This window comes from Artibeus jamaicensis, unplaced genomic scaffold, assembly GCF_021234435.1.
Source record: "Artibeus jamaicensis isolate MK-2021 breed Jamaican fruit bat unplaced genomic scaffold, CSHL_Jam_final contig_585, whole genome shotgun sequence".
NCBI classification, from domain to species: Eukaryota; Metazoa; Chordata; class Mammalia; order Chiroptera; family Phyllostomidae; genus Artibeus; species Artibeus jamaicensis.
This window is the reverse complement of record NW_026521894.1, coordinates 2010359-2033040: the sequence shown is the minus strand read 5'-3', so window position 1 is coordinate 2033040 and position 22682 is coordinate 2010359. Positions and strand designations below refer to the sequence as shown.

Genomic DNA, 22682 nt, shown 5'->3' with positions numbered 1-22682 from the left:
TTTTCTCTGGGGGTTCCCCCACACCGTACTAGGTTCGCTTTGCCCATCACCAGAGGAAAGACATCTCTCAATGCCAGAGATTGGTGAAAAGGAAAGGAATCATTTATTTAAAAGTTATAGAAACAAGGGGACAGTGACCAGAGGGGAGAGGGAATGAAATTTAAGGGGAAAAAGGGGGAGGGATTTGGAGGAACAAGTATGAAGGACACAAGGACAGGAACTAAGGGGGGTGGAAATGGGAGGGAGGTGGGGTGCATGGGGGAGGGGTGAGCTGGAATGGGAGAAATAGACAGAAAAATGTACTTGAAAAATAAGTAAATAAAAAATTTTTTAAAGTTATACAGACTTAGAGTAGTGACTTAATGATCTCATTAATATACTAAAGTCCTTTAGAATACCCACAAGTGCTCACAGTCCTTCCTTCTCCCCTTTACCCAGTCCAGGGTACTGTAACTCAGGAAAAGAAGTAGAAGTCCGTGATAAGGCTCCCAGCACCATCAGTTGTGCCACTGCCACGATCTCCAGCTAATCCAAAGCCATGTGGCACCTTCTCATGGGCCATCAGCAAGGGTTTTAACCCCTTTTCTTCCAGGCAAAGTCTCTCCTGCTTCCTAAGCCATGTGGCAAAAGGGAGCACCCCAGAGCCTCCTGGTCCTAACTCCTCCACAGCCACGTGGTCCTGACCTCTGCCTGACCCACATGGTGATTCCAGTCATGGCTGCCACATCTGGGTTTAATTCCCTGTGCCAGTCTTCCTCTGCAGCCCCATTTCCAACTGCTCCTACAATCAGTTACACCTGCCAGAATTCCTGTATCCTTCCAGCCTTACTGGGCAGCCATAGTAAGTCCTAGCAGGCATGGACCCAAGGCATGGAGCCAATCATCTCCAAGCTCTCACGCAGGGGCTGTAACCAAGAAGAGTTGCTTCCCAGTTACATCCTGGGTTCAAGTCACTCCCATCCCCCTGGCTCAAAGTATAGCCACAGTTATTCAACATCTGTGAAACCACTTTAAGGTTATAAATATGTTAAGACCATGCCAGAGGTTAGCTGCAAAGCTGTTGGTGTACAAAACAGCTCTCAATGGCCCTGCTCCATGTGTCCCATCCCCCAGCTCAGACTGGTGGGGATGAGGACATCATATATATATTTTTTTCTCTAATATTTCCTGAACACCCTGAGTTCTGGGCCCCATTACAAATCCCTATTTGGGTACCCCTTCCCAGCCTGCTTGGCTGCATCCTGTTACATTGGCACTCAGTAAGAAGACTAGTTGTACTCAGAACAGTCGCAGGTCCCAAAGTGCCTGCAGCAATTCTTGTTTATCCCTGTTTTTCCAGTGCCATTATTAGTAGCTCCCCTTTTTTCAAACTTCCAGGTTTGGCTAGCATATTATATGGCCAACCTACTTACAGAGTAGTTCATCTTGAATTTAAGAAAGATTTCTAATTTCCCAAAGTCTTTCAGATACAGATAAAATGCAGACCCCCCCCAGCCAAATTTGATAAGCATCCATTATTTTAAAATTGGTTAATCTGTTTCTAAAAACATAGAGGTGATGTTACCAAACAGGGGTCCAAGGGGGCAATATTTGGCTCACCCAGGGATGCCAAAAAAACTGTTACAGAACAGATACACCTCCCGGACTCCAGAGGATGGTATACTAACACCGTCCAGACCCCTTACTGCCGCCAATTGGAAAGACATCTCTCAATGCCAGCGATTTGTGAAAAGGAAACAAAATGTTTATTTAATGCTATTCAGACTTAACGTCTTCATTAAAATATTAAAGTCCTTCAGAATATCTACCTACGCACACAGTGCTCCCTTCTCCCCCTGTCTTAAGTCCGGGTACCATAAGTCAGGAAAAGGGCACAAATCAGTATTTAACCATACTTAGAAAAGCTAAGATACACCTTTTGCCTTTTCCACTTGTTTCAAGTTAGATGGAAAAAAATGAAACTTGACTTAAATCTTACATCATATATAACAACTAATTCAAGAGTGGATATATATAAATGTAAAACTAAAATTTTAATTCTCGTAGAGACAAGACGACATGAGATTATCTTCCCTACCTAGATATATGAGACAAAGATTAGTTTCATAGGACATAAAGTACACTAAACATAAATAAATAAGAAATTGATAAATTGGCTTTTTAAGAATTTAAAAATTATGCCCTTCAAAAGAGTGTTAATAAAATGAAAAGGTAATCCATAGACTGGGAGAAAATATAACAGATAACCTGAGAAAATTATACAACCAGGGGTATAAAGCACTCCTATGAATCGTTAAGAAGAAGATAGCTCACTTTTAAAATGGGCAAAATACTTTAACAGATACTTTACAAAGTAAGATAGATAAATGACCAGTACATCATTAGCCATCATGGAAATGCAAATTTAAACTATAATGTGATAATACTACACACCAATTAGAATGAATAAAATATAAAAGTCTTTATAAAGTGTTAGGATGTGCAGCAATCAAACCCACATACACTGCTAGTAGGAATGTAAAATGGTAAAATCACTTTGGAAAACTTTTAGTTTCTTAAATGTTGAGCATACACATCTAATATCTAGCAATCCATCCCTAGCTTTTTACCCAGGAGCAAGGAAAGTGTGCATCCATGGGAAGACTTGCTCCAGAATATCCATAGTGTCTTTCTTTATAATAGTCCCAAATTCAACATGACCCAAATGTCCAATAAGCGATTAGACAAGCAAATTGCATAATATTCATATTATTCAGCAATCAAAGTCAAAGGATTATTGGTACACATAGCAACATATGTGAATTTCCAAAACCTTGCATTGAAAGGAAGAAGCCTGACAGGAAAGGTACATACCGAATATGATTCTAATTATAGGATATTCTAAAACAGGCAAAGAAAATGAAGGAACTTTTTGAAAATGTACCATATCTTGATAGGGATGAATTTATACACATTTCATAAACTCATCAGACTGCACATTTAAGATCTGTGCATTTTTAATTATTACCTCCTTTGAACAGCAATGCAAGAAGGCACAAAATAGAAGAAAATAAGTTTAAAAAGTACAAGAATTAAAAAGTAAGCTGGCCAAACTTAGAATGAAAGCTAGAGTAAAAGTCTTTAAAAAACTGTTTTCAAAAATCACATGATCATATGAATAAATGCCAAAAAGGCATTTGACAAAATCCAATGTCCACTCATGATAAAAACTGTCAGTAAACTAGGAACAGAGAGGGACTCCCTCAACTTGATAAGGAATGATCAATTCCTTATTAAGGAAATGGCAAAACCCTACAGTTAACCATATACTTAATAGTGAGGAACTCTAAGCTTTCCCACTAAGATCAGGTAGAAGGCAAGGATGATCCATTCTTTTTCAACACATTAGCTAGAAGTTCTAGCTAATGCATTAAGACAAGAAAAGGAAACAAAAGGTATTGAAATGAGGAGGTAGAAATAAAGCTGTCTTTGTTCACAGATGACATGACCATCTATGTAGAAAAACCAAAACAATTGACCAAAAAACCCCCAAAACCCCAACCTGGAACTAATAAGTAATAAATACTTATTTGCCATAAAGGCAAAGGTGTAGGACACAAGGCTGATATACGAAGGTCAATTACTGTCCCATGCACCAAAATGAAGAAGAGGAATTTAAAATCATAAACATAAAACCCTGTATATTACTCCCCTCCATAAAATACTTAGATATAAATCAAACAAAACATGTACAAAATCTATATGACGAAAACTGTAAAACTGTAATGAGTGAAACCAAACAAGTAAATAAATGGAGAGAAACTAAGACAAAATATTGGTTGTAAGCTGTAATTGAAAAATCAAAGTTAAAAAATGAATAAATGGAGAGATATCCCATGTTTGTGGATAGGAAGCTCCATGTTGTCAAGTTGTCAGTTATTCTCAACTAGATCTATGGGTTCAATGCAATTCCAACCAAAATCTCAGCAAGTTACTCTGTGGATATCAACAAACTGACTCTAAAATGTATGTGGGGGGCCGAAAGACCCGGAACAGCCAACACAATATTGAAGAACAAGTGGGAGGACTGACGTCACTCAGCCTTCCACTTTCTACAAAGCTACAGGAATCAACACAGTGTGGCACTAACAAAAGAACAAACAGAAAAATGCAGAAGTAGACCCACATACATAATTAGCTGATCATCCACAAACAAGCAAAGGTAATACAATGGAGCAAAGATAGTCCTTTCAATAAATGGTGCTGGAACAACTGGACGTACACATGCAGAGAAAATTAATCCTAACACATAGTGTATACCCTTCACAAAAATTAACTCAAAATGTAATACAGACATAAATGTAAAACACGACACTATAAAATTCCAGATGACTTTGGGTGTTTTGATTTTTTTTAGATAACAACACTAAAGTCGCAATCCATGAATGATAGAAAGGATAAACTAGATTTCATTAAAGGTAAAGCTGCTGTTCTGTGAAAGACAATTTCGAGAGAGTAAGAAAATGAACCATAGACTTGAAAAATATGTTTATAAAAGACATTTGATAAAGGACTGTTATCCAAAATCTAAAAAGAATTCTTAAAACTCAACAATAAGAAAATGAACAACTTGGTCAAAAAATGAGCCAAACGCCTTAACAGACCCCTCACCAAAGAAGGTAAAGAGAAGGCAAATAAGCATATGAAGAGATTCCACATCACTTGTCATCAGGGAAATTAAACAATTAAAACAATGATCAGGTACCAGTACACACCTACTGGAATGGCCAAAAATACCTGCAGCTCTAACCCTGGGGAGGATGTGGAGCAACAGGAATTCTCCTCCCTTGCTGGTGGGGATGAAAAATGGTGCAGCAGTTTGGAGCACTGTTTGGCAGTTTCTTACAAAACTCAACATCCTCTTACTATGTGATCCCCAAATGATGCCCGTTGGTATTTGACCAAAGGGGTTGAAAACTTATATCCGTGCTACAACTTGTACATGGCTGTTTATAGCAGCTTTATTCATAATTGCCAAAACTTGGAAGCAACCAAGATGTACTTCAATAGGGGAGTGGATAAATAAACTGTGGTACATCCAAACAATAGAATATTATTCAGCACTAAAGAAATGAGATATAAAGTCAGGAAAAGACATAGAGGAAACTTAATAAGTGAAAAAGCCAATTTAAAATTTCTCACTTAAATTACATAACATTCTGGAAAAGGTAACACTATAGAAACACTACAGAGATCTGTGGTTGCTAAGAATTCTGAGGGGAGGACGGATGGACTAGAGAATTGTTAGGACAGTGAAAATACTCTGTGTGGTACCATAGTGACAGACACAGGTCATTACACTTGTTTTAAAAACCATAGAATGAGCTGTAGTGTAAAAATGGTTTTGGGTAATAACAATGTGTCAATGTAGTCTTATCAGTTGTAACAAACATATCACTCTGGTGGGGGATGTCAATACCAGAGGAGGCTCTCCATGTGTCGGAGCAGGGTGTACGTGAGAAATTTTTGTACCTTTCCCTCAATTTTGCTGTGAACCCAAAACTGCTCTAAAAAATAAGGTAAATTATAAAGAATGAAAATACATCAAAATTTTAAAAACTGTACCCATTCTAGCTTTGGTAATAAAATGTGCGCTGGAAACTTACCTATTTTTGTAAGTTTGTAGCCTTACATTTCCTCCAAGGGGTTAATTATGTAATTTGGAGTAACTGAATCTATAAGATTCTTTGAAAGTTATAAACTGAGAATATGAAATAATTGGCACATTTAGCAATGACGGAACACCCAACAGTCTTTAGTTTGGAGGATTACACTAGGTCTGTTTCACTGCAGTCAATACAAATGTGTGCAATAGCCCTGGCTGGTATGGCTCACTTGGTTGGAGTGTTGTCCTATAAGCTGAAAGGTCAGGGTTTTGTCCCTGCTCTGGGCACATGCCTGGGTTGCCAGTTTGATTCCCCATTGGGACTCAGCAGCTAATCAACGATTCTCTCTCAGATTGATGTTTCTCTCTCTCTCTCTCTGTCTCCCTCCCTTTCTCTCTCTCTAAAATCAATGAACATGTCCTCAGGTAAGGATAAAAAAATAAAACTATGGCGCTGGCTGGCATAGCTCAGTGGATTGACTGCAGGCTGCAAACCAAAGGGTTGCAGGTTCGATTCCCAGTCAGGGCACGTGCCTGGGTTGTGGGCCAGGTCCCCAGTAGGGGCCACATGAGAGGCAACCACACATTGATGTTTCTTTCTCTCTCTTTCTCCTTCCCTTCCCCTCTCTAAAAATAAATAAATAAAAATCTTTAAAATTTTTTAAATGAATAAAACTATGTGGAATAAATAAATGAATGAACATGCATTTTTATAGGGCTATATTTGCAGATAAAGCCTGTAAAGAGGTAATTAAGTTAAAATGGGGTCATCAAGGGTGGTACTTAGTCCAGTATGACTGGGAGTCCCTACAAGAAGAGATTAGGACGAAGAAATACACAGACCAAGGGGCAACCACATGAAGATGCAGAAAAAAGAGAGCCATCTGCAGGACCAAGGAACAAGGCCTCAGAAGAAACCAACCCTGTAGACACCTTCATCTTGAACTTCAATGAGAAAATAAATTACTGTTGTTTACGCCACCCAGCGTGTGGTATTTTATTATGCCAGCCCTAGCAAACCAATGCAGACATATTGTATTTGACAAGCCTAGAAACTGAATTCAACATTTATTTATTTATTTATTTAAATCTTCACCCAAGGACTTTTTTTTCAATACACAGCTTTTATTGCATCTTTAAAATTACACAAATAAATGTAAGGAATATCTCAAGTAAGTGTGAGAAATTATTCGGCATCTTGCTGTTTCTGTAGCTGGACAACTTAGATCTTATTCATCAGCCTGCTGAACTGTTCCTTTTTCAGAAACATAGATACCAGCCATAAATGTTCTGATACCCTTGTTTTTAACTGCTGTGGCTTGCTGAGTCAAAGCAGCTGAATTTGATACAAGTTCAATGTCATTTCCTTCTAGGATCAACTCGTCTTTCTGGGCCTGAGATACTGAACAAGCAACACCTGATCTCATCTGAACCCTGCGGATATATTTTTTGCCCAAGAAATTTCTGATTTCAACAAGAGAACCATTCTCCTAAATAATGACATTGATGGGAAGGGTGGAGGCAGACAGACCTCATCTGGCAACAGAAGCCCAGTGTAACACCCTGGATCACATTCTGTACTTGACTGCAGACTGTGCGAGCAGCAGCCAGATCCTTTCTATTTCCCCACCATCTGTCAACTCAGAGCCCCTTCTTTTTCTTTCCAAGGAGACTGAGCTCTATGCTGATGCGGTTGAAGTCCCTCCGCAGGGTGCCTCTGGGGCCCTTCACAATAACTGTGCACCCCTTCAGAGCGACGTTGACATTTTCAGGGATGTTGACAGTCTGATTGCTGAGAATGGTCTTCATCCTCGCAGTAGAAGTGGCAAAGAGCTCAAGGACTATTGTTTCATTGCTTTTTGAGAGAGGAAGTGAGAGAAACACCAATGTAGGAGAGAAACATCGATTGGTTGCCTCCTGTATACCTCTAGATAGGCCAGGGATCGTATGTACCTGGACCCGGGATCAAATCCACAACCTAGGTATATGCCCTGACCAGGAATCGAACTTACAACCTTTCGGTTATGGGACAGTGCTCCAACCAGCTGAGCCACACCAGCCAGTGGAACAATTATTTATTGAACATCTGCTATACCACTGTACCGTACTAGATGATAGCTGGATGATTAAGTGACCTCTAGTGAGGCAGACAAGCATGATGCTGAGGAATGATTTCTGCATAGGCTCAGAAATGTATATGCACTATTGTTTACATTCCTCTACATATTTTCCCTAACAGAACGCTATTTTTGGCACAAATGTAGTACCTGGTCAAAGTATCATTGTTTTAACAAAGGCTTTTTAGTTGCAAGTAAGAGAAATCAGCACAAAGTAGCTCCAAGTAAAAAAAGTATAAGGAGGGTGATTTTTTAATTATTTTTTAATTTTTTAATTTTTATTTTTAGAGATCACAGAGCAGTCTCTTGGTAATGCAGCCGGGCCACATAAGCTCTGAGACCAAGAGAATCTGATGATTCTCAAAGAATCATCAGAATCAAAATTACTCCTCTCGTGACTGCCACCCCCTGTGGTTTCTCATCTTCAGTCTCTACAGGTTTGTTTTCTCCTCATTTTCTGCAGCCCAGCATTCTGTGCTTCTCTGTGGACGTGGTAGAAACTGACATTACTCCAGCCGTGGGTCCACACTACTTCCCCAGTCCCAGCACCACTTATCTTCTGGCTAGTGACCTATTGTCCTGAGTTCAAGTTCTAGGAGAGAGTCTAGTGGTCCACCTGGACTGAATTCCGTGTCCATCCCTTGTCCTGCGGCTTTGGTCAGAGATGGTGAGATAAAAGGACACACACAGCTACTGGAGCTGGAGAAAAGAGTTCTCCAGCACAGGGAGTGTCAGTTGTGCAGATATTCCAACAGTTTCCTTTTATAAGCATCAAAACAGAATTTAATAATAATTGAAGGAAGGGAAATGTATTCCATTCATCTACAAGAGAGTCTATCTGCATTGATTTAAACTTGTGGTTTTCACACCTAGCTGCATATCAGAGTCACCCGTGAAGTTTAAGAAATATGCCTGGTGTCCACCTTATATCATAACATCAGAATCTGTGGAGGTGGAGCCCAGGTAATTTTTTTAAAGGTTTTTGAACATTCAAGATGATCCTAATGTTCTGTTAGGATTACAAATTACTTGTTTAGACATCATATCAGTATAACTTGAAACTTAAGATTTTATGATTTTGTATCTTATTGTTTTTTAAATATATAATCTTTATTATATTTTTTCCATTACCATTTCATCCCCTTGTAACTCCCTTCTCCCAGCAGTCACCACACTGCTGTCCATGTTGTATCTTATTCTTTAAAAATGTGATCATTCCCTGGCTGGTGTGGCTCAGTGCACTGTATGCTGGCCTGTGAACCAAAGGGTCACAGTTCAATTCCCAGTCAGGATACAGGCCTGGGTTACAGGCCCAGTGGGGGGCGTGCTAAAGGCAACCACACATTGATATTTCTTTCCCTCTCTTCCTTCCTGTCCCTCTGTCTAAAAATAAATAAATTGTTGTTAAAAATGTGATCAAATTAGGAATCATGTTCCTTTGCAAAAATTTATGGCAAAATCATCACTATCATTGAGTATTTTGAAGAGAGAAGAGCTTCCTTCAAGAGGAATAGTATTAATTTGAAAATAGCCATATATATATATATATATATATATATATATATATATATATATATATATATGGTCATCTAAGGTTCTGAAAAAATTGATCATCAGGATCCTTAGAAAGTAATGTCTTCTAGAGAAATAAGAAACTTGGAAGCTCTCCTAAGTCTCTGCTGTCTCTGCAGTGGGCACCTCGATGATCTTCCCAGGTCTCCTCAGACCCCTCACAGTGTTTCTGTGCTCCCTCTCTAGGCTTCCGTGTATGGTGGCTTACAAAGGCTTACACTTACAGTTGTTCTTCTGGGCTACTAAAAGTTTTGCCTACCCAGGTAAAGAGCAGAAAATGGCTGAAAATTCATTACCTGCCACCCTGCCCCTGACAGGTATGAGTGAGGGTATGACAGCCAGGCTCCCTTCACTGATAACAAACTCTTAGTAAAGGTTTCACTGTCAAGTTGCCTTCAGGGTTAGGCTAAAACCATTTTTTTTCTTGGCTTTTTTTTTTTTTTTTAGCCCTTCTACAAAAAGCACGCATACACAAATCCTTATCTCAGGTATGCTTCAGAAAAACTGGGTCTAAGACAGTCAACTTTCTGGAATTTTATTTCTATCTAATACTAAAATTCTACGTGGATTTTAATAATATTGTTTATTACTTTTCAGAGGTGGACAACCAAGGCTTTATTTATTGTCGCTCTTAGGGAAAGAGTGGAGCAGATAGCCCCTGAGAAGTTGCTCAGTCACTGGGAAACTTGGGAGACCCTGCGGACAAAGAGTTTGGAAGAACGAGAGTAAGAAGTAAGCAGGGAGGCAGTTACTGACAGTTGTGAGCAGAGGAGAGGTAAAGCAGGCTGGTTGATGAGTTGGTGTTGGGGAACCTGAGGACGGGTATTTAGAACAAAGAAAAAAGAGTGGTGATATGAACGGAGGCATGACACGACTTTCAAGTCATGTGAAAGTGCACAATATAATACAGCGATTTTCACCTTTTTCATCTCATGGCACACATAAACTAAGTACTAAAACTCTGACACTTACCAAAAACCACATTTTTGCCAATCTGAGGAAAAAAATAGGTATAATTTTGATTCCTTTACATCAAACGGCTATTGTTGTGTTGACTGTTGTTATTTTTTAATTTGACAATCTAAGGGGAAAGAGGTCAGTTCTCCTGACTAAATAGCCAGGTATGGCATGCTTTAAAAATTCTGGAAAATCACTGCTATAATAAAATGTAAAATAGGTTGGAGTTTTCTGGAGCTGCAGGCATGACAGCTGTCACAAGGTGGCGCTCTGATTACATTCACTTTTGTTTCCACTGAACTTTCCATTTCCCGGCTCTTTGCGGGTAGTCTTGAAGGGCTCTAACTAGAGGTCTGTCACACTCCAGCCATAGTCGGCCAACCTGTTATTAGTGCCATGCCTTCCTCCTGGAGCAATGACAGTGTAAATCTCAGCAATGGCAGAAAGGGGACAAATACAGCTGTTGTGCATTTTAGAATAATTGCTGCAAGCATTTGGAGATTGCTTTACAATTGCAGCACATACGCAAACTTACACAACATTTTTCATTGTATTTTCCTCAACACTTAGTTACTCAACACTTGTTAATCCACTCAACTCTTGTTAATCTAGAGTCATCTGCACAAACCCTCCTCCCACTCCCCCCTACCCCCTCCTACACCTTTAAAAAGTGATGCTTGCCAGCCTCCTGGAAGGTCCTAGGCTCTCTCATCTCACCTTCCTGCCTTTTCACATGCTATTTCTTCTGCTGGGAGCTCCATTCCTCCTCCTCACCTAGTTTACTGTCTTTACCAGGACAAATGCTGTCTGTGAAAACTCCTCCTCATCCCACCCCAAGTCTGGGCTCATTTTCTTTTATCTTCATCTTCCTCAGTTCACTCACCTGCTGGCATTTATTATAAGTGTTTCCTATCTGTCACCTCCGCCCCAAGTTCCTCGAGCTTCCTTATCATTATGTATCCCCAGTGTCTACCACAATTCTCCACATAGTGAGCAGACGAATGCATAAATACATTAAACAGGCTCAAAAAGATCTAAAACCTTGCCCCATCTTGAGTCCACAGTACACATGGAAATACTCCAGAACTTTAGAATTGAACCAGAATATTTTCCCTCCGATTTTATTTGTTTTTAGAGAGAGGGGAATGGTGGGGAGAAAGAGAGAGAGAAACATCAATGTGTGGTTACCTTTTGTGCACCCCCAACTGGGGACCTGGCCTGCAACCCAGGCATGTGCCCTGACTGGGAATCAAACCAGTGATCCTTTAGTTCACAGCAAGACTTCAAGGCCCGTAAGCTGTACAAAAGGCCTGGATGGACAGCATGGTTTACTGTGTAAGACTACTGGCCTTGGGTTGCAGCCTCAGCACTTTGCTGGAACTGGTACGTAGCTGTGGGCATACATAGAAGCAGCAAGCCCACAGTTCTATGTTCCTCTGCATTTTAGGAGGGACACCTCACTCCTGGTAACTGAGACTGCTGAATTTTAGGTACCCTCTGAGAAAATTAAAGAGAGGCGTGAACTACCTGTAGCTGGGTCCCAAGTTTATCGTTTGCATTGTTTGCTAGCTGGGTTTGCAACAAACCATAAAAATATAAAGCAATCTCTCTCTGAATCCAGCTTGTCGTTCTCACTCAGCCTTTGTAAGATGGGTTGTGAAAGGAAAGCATATTGTATGTGGTTGTGACAAAACTAGACCCTCCTTGCTGTCATCTTTCATGCATAAACCAAAGTTCTTTTCTGCCCACTTAATTATTCCATCCCTCTCTTCTATTCTTCTCAAATATTCAATGAGCTCTCATGAACTACCAAGCTCTGTGCTGCAGATACCAAGATGAAGAAGATACATTGCTCTGCCCCGGCTGGTGTGGCTCTGTTGGTTGGAGCATTGTCCTATAAACCAAAAGGTTGCCAGTTTGATTTGTCAGGGCACATGCTTGAGTTGTATCTTCGGTCCCCAGTTGGCACACATGTAACTTTGGTCCCTGGTCGGGATGCATGTGAGAGGCAACTGATGGATGTTTCCCATATCACTGTTTCTCTCTCTCTCTCCCCACTGTCCCTTCCCCTTCTCTCTAAAATCAATAAGCATGTCCTCAGGTAAAGATAAAAAAAGGTACACGGCTCTATCTTTAAGGAATTCACAGAACTGTGGAAGAGATGGGAAGGTAAATAGTCACAATACAGTTGAGTAAGTGTGATCACCACCGTGGTTTCTGCCTTGGGAGGTCCTGTGCAGGGAACCCACCTACGCTGCTCCCTGGCTTCTGACCTACAGAACTCTTAGCTCATACTTGAGTTTTGTTTCAAGCTGCTAAGTGTGTGGTAATTTGTTATGCAGTCATAGAAAACTAAACAGAGCTTTTGGCACTCTTGTTACAGACGTGAAAACTAAGGCTTTGAAACAGTAAGCGATTTGTCCAAGGCCATGAGCATCTATCTAACAGTGAGCTGGGAGGCAAAATAAGGTGTGTCTGATTTTAAAGCCTGTAACCATAGCTTATGTGTTCTGTGAATTCCCATAAAAAACATGTCATGTAAATCATTAGGGCCAGACTCATGGGCAACGGGCATTCTGTCTCTTTGTTTACTTTTATTTTTTCAGGGACCAGAAAAATGTGCATTGTTGTTATTAATGAAATTCTGAGCCAAAAGAAAATCAAATATTGAGTGTGGCTTTGGATTGAAGTGGTGCCCCACTGGTTACCTTGATAATTATTTCAGAGGGCAATGCTTTAGAGTAAAAGAAATTTCACACTGGAATCTCCTCATTAAATAGCTGAGTTTGGCCAGAGTGTCCATTTCTGCTTTTCTCCTCTAGCCTGACCAGATGTGCTCAGAAAATTTGGTTCCCTCTGAATATATACATTTGTCAAAATTGCTGTCACTTTTAGCAAAACTGCCAAGGGAGCAAACAAAGAGAGTTGGTGATTAACTTCAAAGAACTTTGTTGGAGAGGAATAAAGATATTTAAAGGCCTATTTTGTGAACTAATTGCATTTGCATATTTATGGGATTTACTGATATAGCAGTAATTAAAAACTATTTAGTAGTCTTAAAGGACACGTAACTCAGTTGCTGTTTGCATAATAAACACTTCCTTATTATATTTGCATAATAAACCCTCTTCCCCTGCTTCCTCAAAAAGATACTTGTCCATCTAAAAGGTGCCATACCTTATGTGGAAATAATGGAGAAACAAGTACCCAGGCTCCTGGGAATGTGGAGAGGAGAGCTCAGAAAGAAGAGGATTTCTACAGACCCTCTTAATAATAGGCCTGTCCTGAACTGCTGTCAGAGAATGGCAGATTCAGACCTCAGATTAAAGTCTTTCTTTCTCCCAGGTGATATTTAAGAAACCTGAATGCTTAGCCCCTGACAATTCTGATATTTGATTTAAACACTAATCTGCTTGAAGGGCCTGAATAAAATTCCCCCTACCCCAAATATTCATCCTTCCTAAGGAGATATGAAAGTGGGGTGAAATCCTTGACTAATGGATTATAAGAAATAGTGTGAGTAAAAAGTACAGTATTTAAGAAGCGAGAAGCAATTTCTTTTTTTATTCAAATTACAGGTTGGGCAGAGGAGAGATAGCAAATCGAAAGGCACCAAGTAAACAAACTAAATGTAGACAGGGCAGTAGAGTTGGAAAAAAGAAATATCTAAGCTGCCTGGGTGTGCAGGGCAGAGCGGTCAAGGAGCATCTGTATATGAACAGCTTAGAAGACAAGTCGCTCACACAAAACCTTTCCCATCTTGCCAGAATTCATCAGCCAATAAAGAGCTGTAATGGGCAGGATCACCAGACTATTGTTAAATTAGCTAATGAAGGTCGTAATGTACCCGTATTATACATCATTAGCAAAGTCCTTCCAGTAACAGATGGGTATATCAGAAAATGAGAAGAAAAGGGAGAGGTAGCATGTCCCAGAAGGTCTGACTTAGAGTCATGGCTACTACTGTAAAATGTGGGGTAAAATATAATGTCAATCATCATCTCAATTAAATCATTTCATAAAAGGCAAGGTTTCTGTGTTCATTTCTTATAAAAAGCGCTACCTACATAGATATGCGGCCTGCAGCTTGCCTTCCTCTTGTCCAAATTCATCTCGTAGGTAAAAGATGACAATTCGGAGAACTGATGGGAAGTGCTGGGACTTTCAAGGCCGGAGCAATTTGTGATGATCTTGTCTCTCAATGAAGCTTCATTTTTCTGGTCACTAGATAAATAAATCTACAGATAAATATCTCTGAAGAATATTTCTCCAATAAACTTTCTGTAACTTTGTATCAGAATTCCTCTATCAGTTAACATGTCATTATTTTTTCCCACAAAAGTATTTTCAAATGCATGGCAAATTGGAAGAATAGTAGAAACCCCCCAACCCCCTGCCACCCATTTAAGGCTAAGTTGCCAACATGATGTCTTTTTACCTCTGATTACTTAGTGTTTTATTCTTGCAAAGAAGAATATTCTTTTTTAAAATATATTTTATTGATTATGCTATCAGAGTTGTCCCATTAATTCCTCCTCTTTATTCCCCTCCACTATGCACCCCTTCTTCCACCAGCATTCCCCGACCTTAGTCCATGTCCATGGGTCATACATATAAGTTCTTTGGCTTCTCCATTTCCCTGTCTATTTTGTACCTACCATTTATGCTTCTTGTTCCCTGTACATTTTCCCCACTCCCCCTCCCCACTGATAACCCTCCACATAATCTCCATTTCTGTGATTCCATTACTGTTCCAGTTGTTTGCTTAATTTGTTTTTTAGGTTCAGTTGTTGATAGTTGTGATTTTTTGTCATTTTACTGTTCATATTTTTTATCATCTTATTTTTCTTAGATAAGTCCCTTGAACATTTCATATAATAAGGGCTTGGTGATCATGAACTCCTTGAACTTGACCTTAACTGGGAAGCACTTTATTTGCCCTTGCATTCTAAATGATAGCTTTGCTGGATAGAGTAATTTTGGATGTAGATCCTTGCCTTTCATGACTTGGAATATTTTCTTCCAGCCCCTTCTTTACTGAAATGTTTCTTTTGAGAAATCAGCTGCTAGACTTTTGGGAACTCCTTTGTAGGCAACTGTCTCCTTTCTCTTGCTGCTTTTAAGATTCTCTTCTCTTTAATCTTGGCTAATATAATTATGATGTGCCTTGGTGTGTTCCTCCTTGGGTCCAACTTCTTTGGGACTCTCTTGAGCTTCCTGGACTTCCTGGAAGTCTATTTCCTTCACCATATTGGGGAAGTTTTTCTTCATTATTTGTTCAAATAAGTTTTCAATTTCTTGCTGTTCCTCTTCTCCTTCTGGCACCTTTATGATTCAGATGTTGGAATGTTTAGAGTTGTCCTGGAGGTTCCTAAGCCTCTCTTCATTTTTTTTTTTTGAATTCTTGTTTCTTCATTCTGTTCTGGTTGAATGTTTATTTCTTCCTTCTACTCCAAATCATTGATTTGAGTCCCGGTTTCCTTGCCTTCACTGTTGGTTCCCTATATATTTTTCTCTATTTCACTGTGTAGAGCCTTCACTTTTCCCTCTATTTTGTGACCATACTCAACCATTTCTGTCAGCATCTTGATTACTAGTGTTTTGAATTGTGCATGTGATAGGTTAACTATGTCTTCATCCTTGGTTCCATTTTTGGAGCTTTGATCTGTTCTTTCATTTGAGCCATATTTTTTGTCTCGGTGTGCCAATTACATTGTAAGGGGCAGAACCTTAGGTATTTTCCAGGGCAGGGCAACCATGTCTCTGTGTTGTGGCACTGTATGTAAAGGAGGGGTCTGAGAGGGGACAATGCTGCTTGCTGGGCTCTCAGCTGGCTTTCAGTCACTTCCCCCAGTACCCACAAGCAACTGGGCCCTCCTGGTGCCAATTTCCAGGTGGGTGGATTTACGTACATTCTAGGACCCTGTGGGTTTCTCCAATGGACTCTCCTGTGAGTCTGGAAGTTTCCCCAACTGCTGCAACCCCCACAGATTTTGACATTTAGAGATTTTGAGGCTTTGTTTCCCCATGCTAGAACCCTGGGTTGTGCAGTCTGTCTCACTCCCCAGTTTATCCTCACACAAATGTGGGACTGCCCAGTCCACTAGCTACTGCCTCACCCACCCTGGTTCCTCCAGCCACTGCCTTGCCACGAATCCTCTCTGCCCTGGCTGCCCATCTCTACCCTCCCACCAGTCTGGGTGAATATTTCTTCTTTAACTCCTTGGCTGTCAGACTCCCATACAGTTTGATTTTCTGGCAGTTCTGGTTATTTTTTTGTTTTTAAATTTGTTGTTGTCCTTTTGGTTGTGCAATGAGGCAAAGTATACCTACCTGTGCCTCCATCTTGGCCAGAAGTCTGAGGGTCAAGAATATTTTTTATATAATCTCAAATAATCAAAATCAGAATACCAACATTAGTACATTACTACTATCTCATCCACAGACTTCATCTGAGTTTCACCAATTCTCCCCAAAATGTTCTTTATAATGAAAGGATCGAATTCAGGATTACACATTGCATTGACTTATCATGTACCTTTAATCTGATTTTGTTTGATGCAGTTTCTTTGTTTGTTTGTTCCCTTCATCCTCACCCAAAAACATTTTTTTCATTGCTTTTTAGCAAGAGAGAGAAAGGGAGAGAGAGAAACATTGATGCAAGAGAGACACACTGATCAGTTACCCCTCCTGAGCTCCCTGGCTGGAACTGAACTGGCAACCCAGGCATGTACCCTGACCGAGAATTGAACCCACAACCTTTTGGTCACAGGACAACACCACAACTAACTGAGCCATACCAGCCAGGGCTGATGCAGTTTCTCAGTCTTTCCTTGACTTTCATAACTTTGATTCTTTTGAAGATTACGTACCTGCTATTTTGTAGAATGTCCCACAATATGGGGTTGTCTGGTATTTCTTTTTGGGTAGATTCAAGTAGTGGATTTTTGGCAGGATAACAGAAATAATGCTATGTCTTCCACCTGGTGGCACACAGTTCTCATGATTGGTGATGTTAACTTTCACTACTTGATTTAGGCACTGTGTGCCAGGTTTCCACACTGGAAGTTTTTTTTCAATCTTTGTAATTACTATCTGGTATAAATAGTAATACTATTGTGTTCCTTATCAAACTTTCACTGACTAGTTTTTAACACCCATTGATGTGTCTTGGGTGAATTACTCCTATGAAGATTCCATCAGTCCTTCTACACTTATTAGTTGGCATTCTAATTTAGAATGAAAAAGGGAAGAAAAGCCTTTCATTTATTTATTTACATCAGTAGGACATGTGAATTATGACTTATGTAGTGGGTCATAATTTTTCACAACCATTATTGATTTTGATGCTTGACTTGCTCCAGATTTGACAACAGGGAGCCCCGTCAAGATGGCTTCTAGGTCCTTTTATCATGTCCCCATTATTATTCCAGCATTTCTTTACTTTATGATACAGCAAGATGTTCTAGGCTCTTATGCCATCTCAGCCCTGGCATTTGTCATTTCTTCAGTTCTTCCTCTTAGGCGATGCAGTATTTATAAACTAAGATCTGGGTACTGGATACACTCATTGATATCGGGGTGACCCTACTTCCAGTCCATCTAGTAGACAAAGCTAGAGATATGGCTGTGTACAATCATGTGTACACACACATTTACATTTGTATTGATTTCGATATTGAGCTACATATATTGAAAATCCTGAGTTCACACTGATATCCCCCAAACCAACTTAACACCACAGGGGTCATCTTCATTTCCTCTTTTTCCACATTTGTTACTCTCTTCACCAAGAGTAAGAAACCAATCCTGGCTACATTTTATTGGTAGATAAAAATTAGGAAGCGAACTTCATGGATTCTAAACAAAAGGACTGGATAATTAGGAGAACAGGAATCAGGTATATACTTTTCCCCTCTCAATTTGCTTTGTGAAAACTTATCTCACAATTGTGCCTCTATAATCCAATTTACAGTAAAAAAGAAGGGAGTTATTGGAAATGGTACGCAATGTAGTTTTTGTTTCTAGAGCATATGGGAGTCTACCAATGGAAGATAGAGTTATTATACAAAATTGTGCATTTTTTAAAAATATGGAATGCTTCACGAATTTGCGTGTCATCCTTGCTCAGGATTGGCCATGCCAATCTTCCCTGTATCATTCCAATTTTAGTATATGTGCTGCCAAAGCGAGCACATGCATCTTTTTTTAAATAATGAAGAGTGAATGGGTACTCAATGAAAAAGTGAAAAAAATTACTACATGATGTTAAACATTGGTAGTTCTCATGTTCAGTAAGTGTGGAGGATCCTCTCTTGTGTAGTTTTTATTGTCCCCAATAAAAATTTAAAAAGCCCTCCTGTTTATCAAAAATCACTGTTTCTTTTCATTAGAGGGGCTTAGGAAAAACAAAAAAGCACTTTTACCACTGTGTTGTTAGCAGTTGTTCTTTGTTAGGCAATACCAGGTTTCCATTTGCTTTGTCTAATTCAAGTCCAATAACCATTGTGAAATGCTGGAGATGTTACTGCATATTTAGGACAGCTATTTGGATCTCAATTATTAATGAAATTAGTGTCCTGAATGTTAGCAAGAGTATTGCCTTAGGTAAAGGCTATAAAGGAAATCATATTAGTGTGGAATTTCCTCTCCTTGAGGGCGCCTCTTAGATTACATTATTTACTTAGATATCTCCTGTCAGGAAAATTGAAATGTTGGCCATAATCTGACCCTGGGGCAGAACCAAATGCAGAAGTTAAGGGACATTGAGATGGTATGAATTCCAAAACACTTCTCTAGTGTTGGTATTGCCTTAGGTTTCCATTTAGTGCTCACAAAATAGCACTAGCAAGAACATAAACTGGCAAACAGAGAAGAACCAAGTGAAGATAATACAAGCCCTTTTAGAAAAAATTAAGTGGCATTCCATCTGATAGGCAAGTTTGCATTTCTCCTTTTTGTTCAGAAACATTGGCAAGTGCAATGGCTCCTCTGTGGCCCTTCATCCTGGTGGCTGCCTCAGGTGAGTTCTCTAAATGATTTCACTAGACATTGAATATTAACTCTTAGGAAGTAGAGACAATATTTTTTCTACAGTATGCTATATATATAACTAACTCCTCGTGAGTGTTCGTGTTTACTCATCTGTACAATGCCGGTCCTGTGAAGCTTACAAGGAGATCAATGATTTGTTATGACTTTGCTCCTACAATTACAGATACATACACATACTACACAGTGAAGCTTTTATGCATAGCTGAAAATAGGTTCTGAAATGTTATCATTGTTTGCTAAATCTCTGCTGTTCTAGGAACCACTCTCGTTGTTGTGATTTTCATTGAGAGTATGAGCATTCTTTTTCAGGTTTGCTTTTGTGTCTGAATTATATATTTTTTATTATCAAAAAATAGTCTTGGCTTGATCATAAGCTTTTGGTAATCCAGAGAAAGAGTCCCTTGGATGCATCATGGCTAGAGACACCTGAATACTGTTTTGGCATTAGGAGCTTTACATCAAGCCACAGTCTGTGTAGGTGAATATTTCTCTAAAAACCAGTATTGTCAACTTGCATGTTCTGGGTATACAATTCTTCTAAAAAATACTTTATAAGCCAATATATTTTTCTTTAATTTTTGGAACTAAATTGCTGGTATTAAGTCTACTGAATTGAACCATTTAAGATACAATTGATTCTTAGAAAACACGCACAAATCAAGAATCTATCTTTACGCTGGTATTCCTCAATATCCCCCTTTCTCTAGGGTTCTCCTAGAGCCCATATCTGACTATCCATGTTTTAAAATATAACTGGAAATGAAATGAGTCAATTATGGAGATGAGGAAGGAATTCAGTAGTCAGGAAACTGAATTTTTTTCTCTTAAATTTTATTTATTTATTTTAGAGAGAGGGGAAGAGAGAAGGGAGGGTAAGAAACATCAATGTGTGGTTGCCTCTTGCATACCCCCTACTGGGGACCTGGCCTGAAACCCAGGCAAGTGCCCTAAATGGAAATTGAACCAAGGACCCTTTGGCTTTGGAGGCCAGCACTCATTCCACTGAGCCACACAAACCAGGGCTGAAAATGATTTTTTATTTGAGTGAAGGAAAAAATAGCCACTTAACATTAAAATATAAAAATTCTGGGTATTGAACATAAAGGATAAAAGCCTATCTTAATTATAAAAATGAAAACAGAGGAAATTTCATTAAATGCCAAATGGGTTCCTTAGGAGAAAATAATTATGAACATTAAACTAAGATAAAATAGATAAATGAAGGTAAGGAAACAGAAGAAATTCTTCTTAACAACATCTCTCTATTGTTTTGTATTATGCTTGATTTTTATTTTAAATGTGGCAGAAAAAGTATTTTTAAAAGTTTCTAGTAATCTGTGCCTAGAGGTAAATTGTATTGAATACATGTGTTGCAGAAAAATCCATCCTTTGGAATTTTACCTGGGTTAGTACCAAATCGATATGTAAATATAAGATCACTGAACTGACCCAGTCCATGGCTGCTCTAGGGAGACAGTGTGCTGGGGTGGAAAGCCTGGATTAAGAGCACCATTTAGTTCCTGCTCCACTACTGCCAGGCAGGTGACCCTGGACGAGTCAATTAATCTCTCAGAGATTCAGTTTCTCTGTAAGTTAACTATTTTGTACACCCAGGAAGATCAAATAAGCATGGTGAAATTGTAAGGTGCAATACAAATATAACATATGCTTATTATTGACCTGAAAGTACATATACTCAGAAAATAATGATGAACTATTTCTGCCCAGTAATGTACAGCATATGATGTGTCAATATTTCTTTTGAAAGGTTACTCACTGCTGTTCCTAATATTTTCAGGGAGCCAGGTCACAGATCACTCGTGTTTACGTTCCAGCCTCTTTACTTACAAGCTGTATGACGTTAGGTGGTACTAACCTCATTAAGTCTATAGTCCTTCACCTATAATAATAGTGACTCATAGGACTGTAGAGTGTCTATCTCATAGGCTGTAGTAAAAGTTAAATGAGTTAATTCATGTAAAGGGCTTTTAGCCTATTGCCTGACATATGGCAAGTTTTCATCAGTAGTACCACATGCTTAAACTTATATTTCTTTGTAACCTCTTAGATGTATGTATAACTCTCTTAATCCTAAAGATAGATAGTATATTCACTGAAGCCAGAGGAGCTCTTTTAATCAAAGTGCTCAGAACATTTTAAGATGGGTGTGTGAAGAGAAACTTATTTAAATAAGGAAAACAAAGGAATAATTCTATTGCATTCTTATCTTTTCTAAAAAAATCTCTCTTCACCTAATAGTGATTCATATCTCAGGTCCTAACACATTCTACTTTCCAGAAATTTTACGAGTGAATCATTTGAAGCTGATTATCAGAGGGCAGTGCTAGTGAGGAATGTTCCCTGGGTCTGTTGATAGCTTCCATCAGTGTCTGTTGAAACATCACTTAACTGTGAGTCATTTAGTGCTTGTGTGAATGTCACATTAGCTTTCAAGGGGCATAATTTACTGCTAATTAATGGTCACTTAAATCCTTAATCTCTCTCCTATAATAGATCTGTCTCTTCAGGCAAATTTGCATTCATAGTAGAAATGTAATTTATTATTTCTTCCCATTTTAAACAAAGAACTCTTTCCCCCTATAGTTTAACTTAAGCCTACTTCTTTTTGCTTTTTATTTTCTCCTATCATTGCTTGATTTTTTTTTGTTCCTAGTTCTAGCTTCCAGAACTTTCTCTGTTAACCCAAAGACTTTGACATGTTCTAGGAAATATGTGTTTATCCATAGGGTACTTATCAATTGTTTCCTAGAAAAGATAGTAGAGGGGAATCTGTGTCTTTATGAGCAGAGGGTATAGGGAACACAGGTTCATTTCTCAGAATTAAGTTTTAACTCTGTCTGAGGCAGTTTCTGGTATTGAAACATGAAGTTTCAGCATTTCCCCAACTGGGACTTGAATTGGGAGCTTCCAAGCGAAGTAAAAGCAAAGTTGCCCGAAGCAAGTTGCAGAGAAAGCACCAGACAAGCTTTGCTTTGTGCTTCTGACTTCTCACCCCTGGGGTACACCAGCAAGAAGTGATCTCAGGTAGAGAGATTTACAGCACATTTTCTGACAATCATCGTTCACAAAACACCCTAAAAATGATGCCTGATTCAAGCCACCCACCTTAGTCTTGCACGCCTGAATAGCTGATGCCACTTTAGGCATCTTCTCGGGTGAACAGTTAGGAAGTTAATATTCTCATTAGGCTCCCAGTTTTGATGGTAATGAAAGTGAATATTCCACTGCCCACAATGAGTCTGGAATTGCTACTCCAGCATTGTTGTTAGCATTTTGGTCACAATGACATTGATAAATCATAGAAATTGCTGCCTGTG

The 22682-nt window shown here is 39.2% G+C and overlaps 1 protein-coding gene, 1 non-coding gene and 1 pseudogene across 2 annotated transcripts in view; 1 reads left to right on the top strand and 2 right to left on the bottom strand.

Annotated features, from left to right (window-relative positions):
* Positions 1 to 6841: 6841 nt before the first annotated feature.
* LOC119053689 (60S ribosomal protein L9-like) lies at positions 6842 to 7480 on the bottom strand (annotated as a pseudogene).
* A 2130-nt stretch (positions 7481 to 9610) lies between these two features.
* HTR3B (5-hydroxytryptamine receptor 3B) overlaps positions 9611 to 22682 on the top strand; it is a 57111-nt gene continuing 44039 nt past the window's right edge. Inside the window, exons 1-2 of the mRNA XM_037151314.2 lie at positions 9611 to 9650; positions 19256 to 19312. Coding sequence (XP_037007209.2) covers positions 9611 to 9650; positions 19256 to 19312 — 97 coding nt within the window. The remainder of the gene's footprint in view (positions 9651 to 19255; positions 19313 to 22682) is intronic.
* Positions 18377 to 18486, bottom strand: LOC119053691 (U6 spliceosomal RNA). Its single transcript, XR_005083350.2, has one exon. It is a non-coding gene; the product is annotated as a U6 spliceosomal RNA (small nuclear RNA).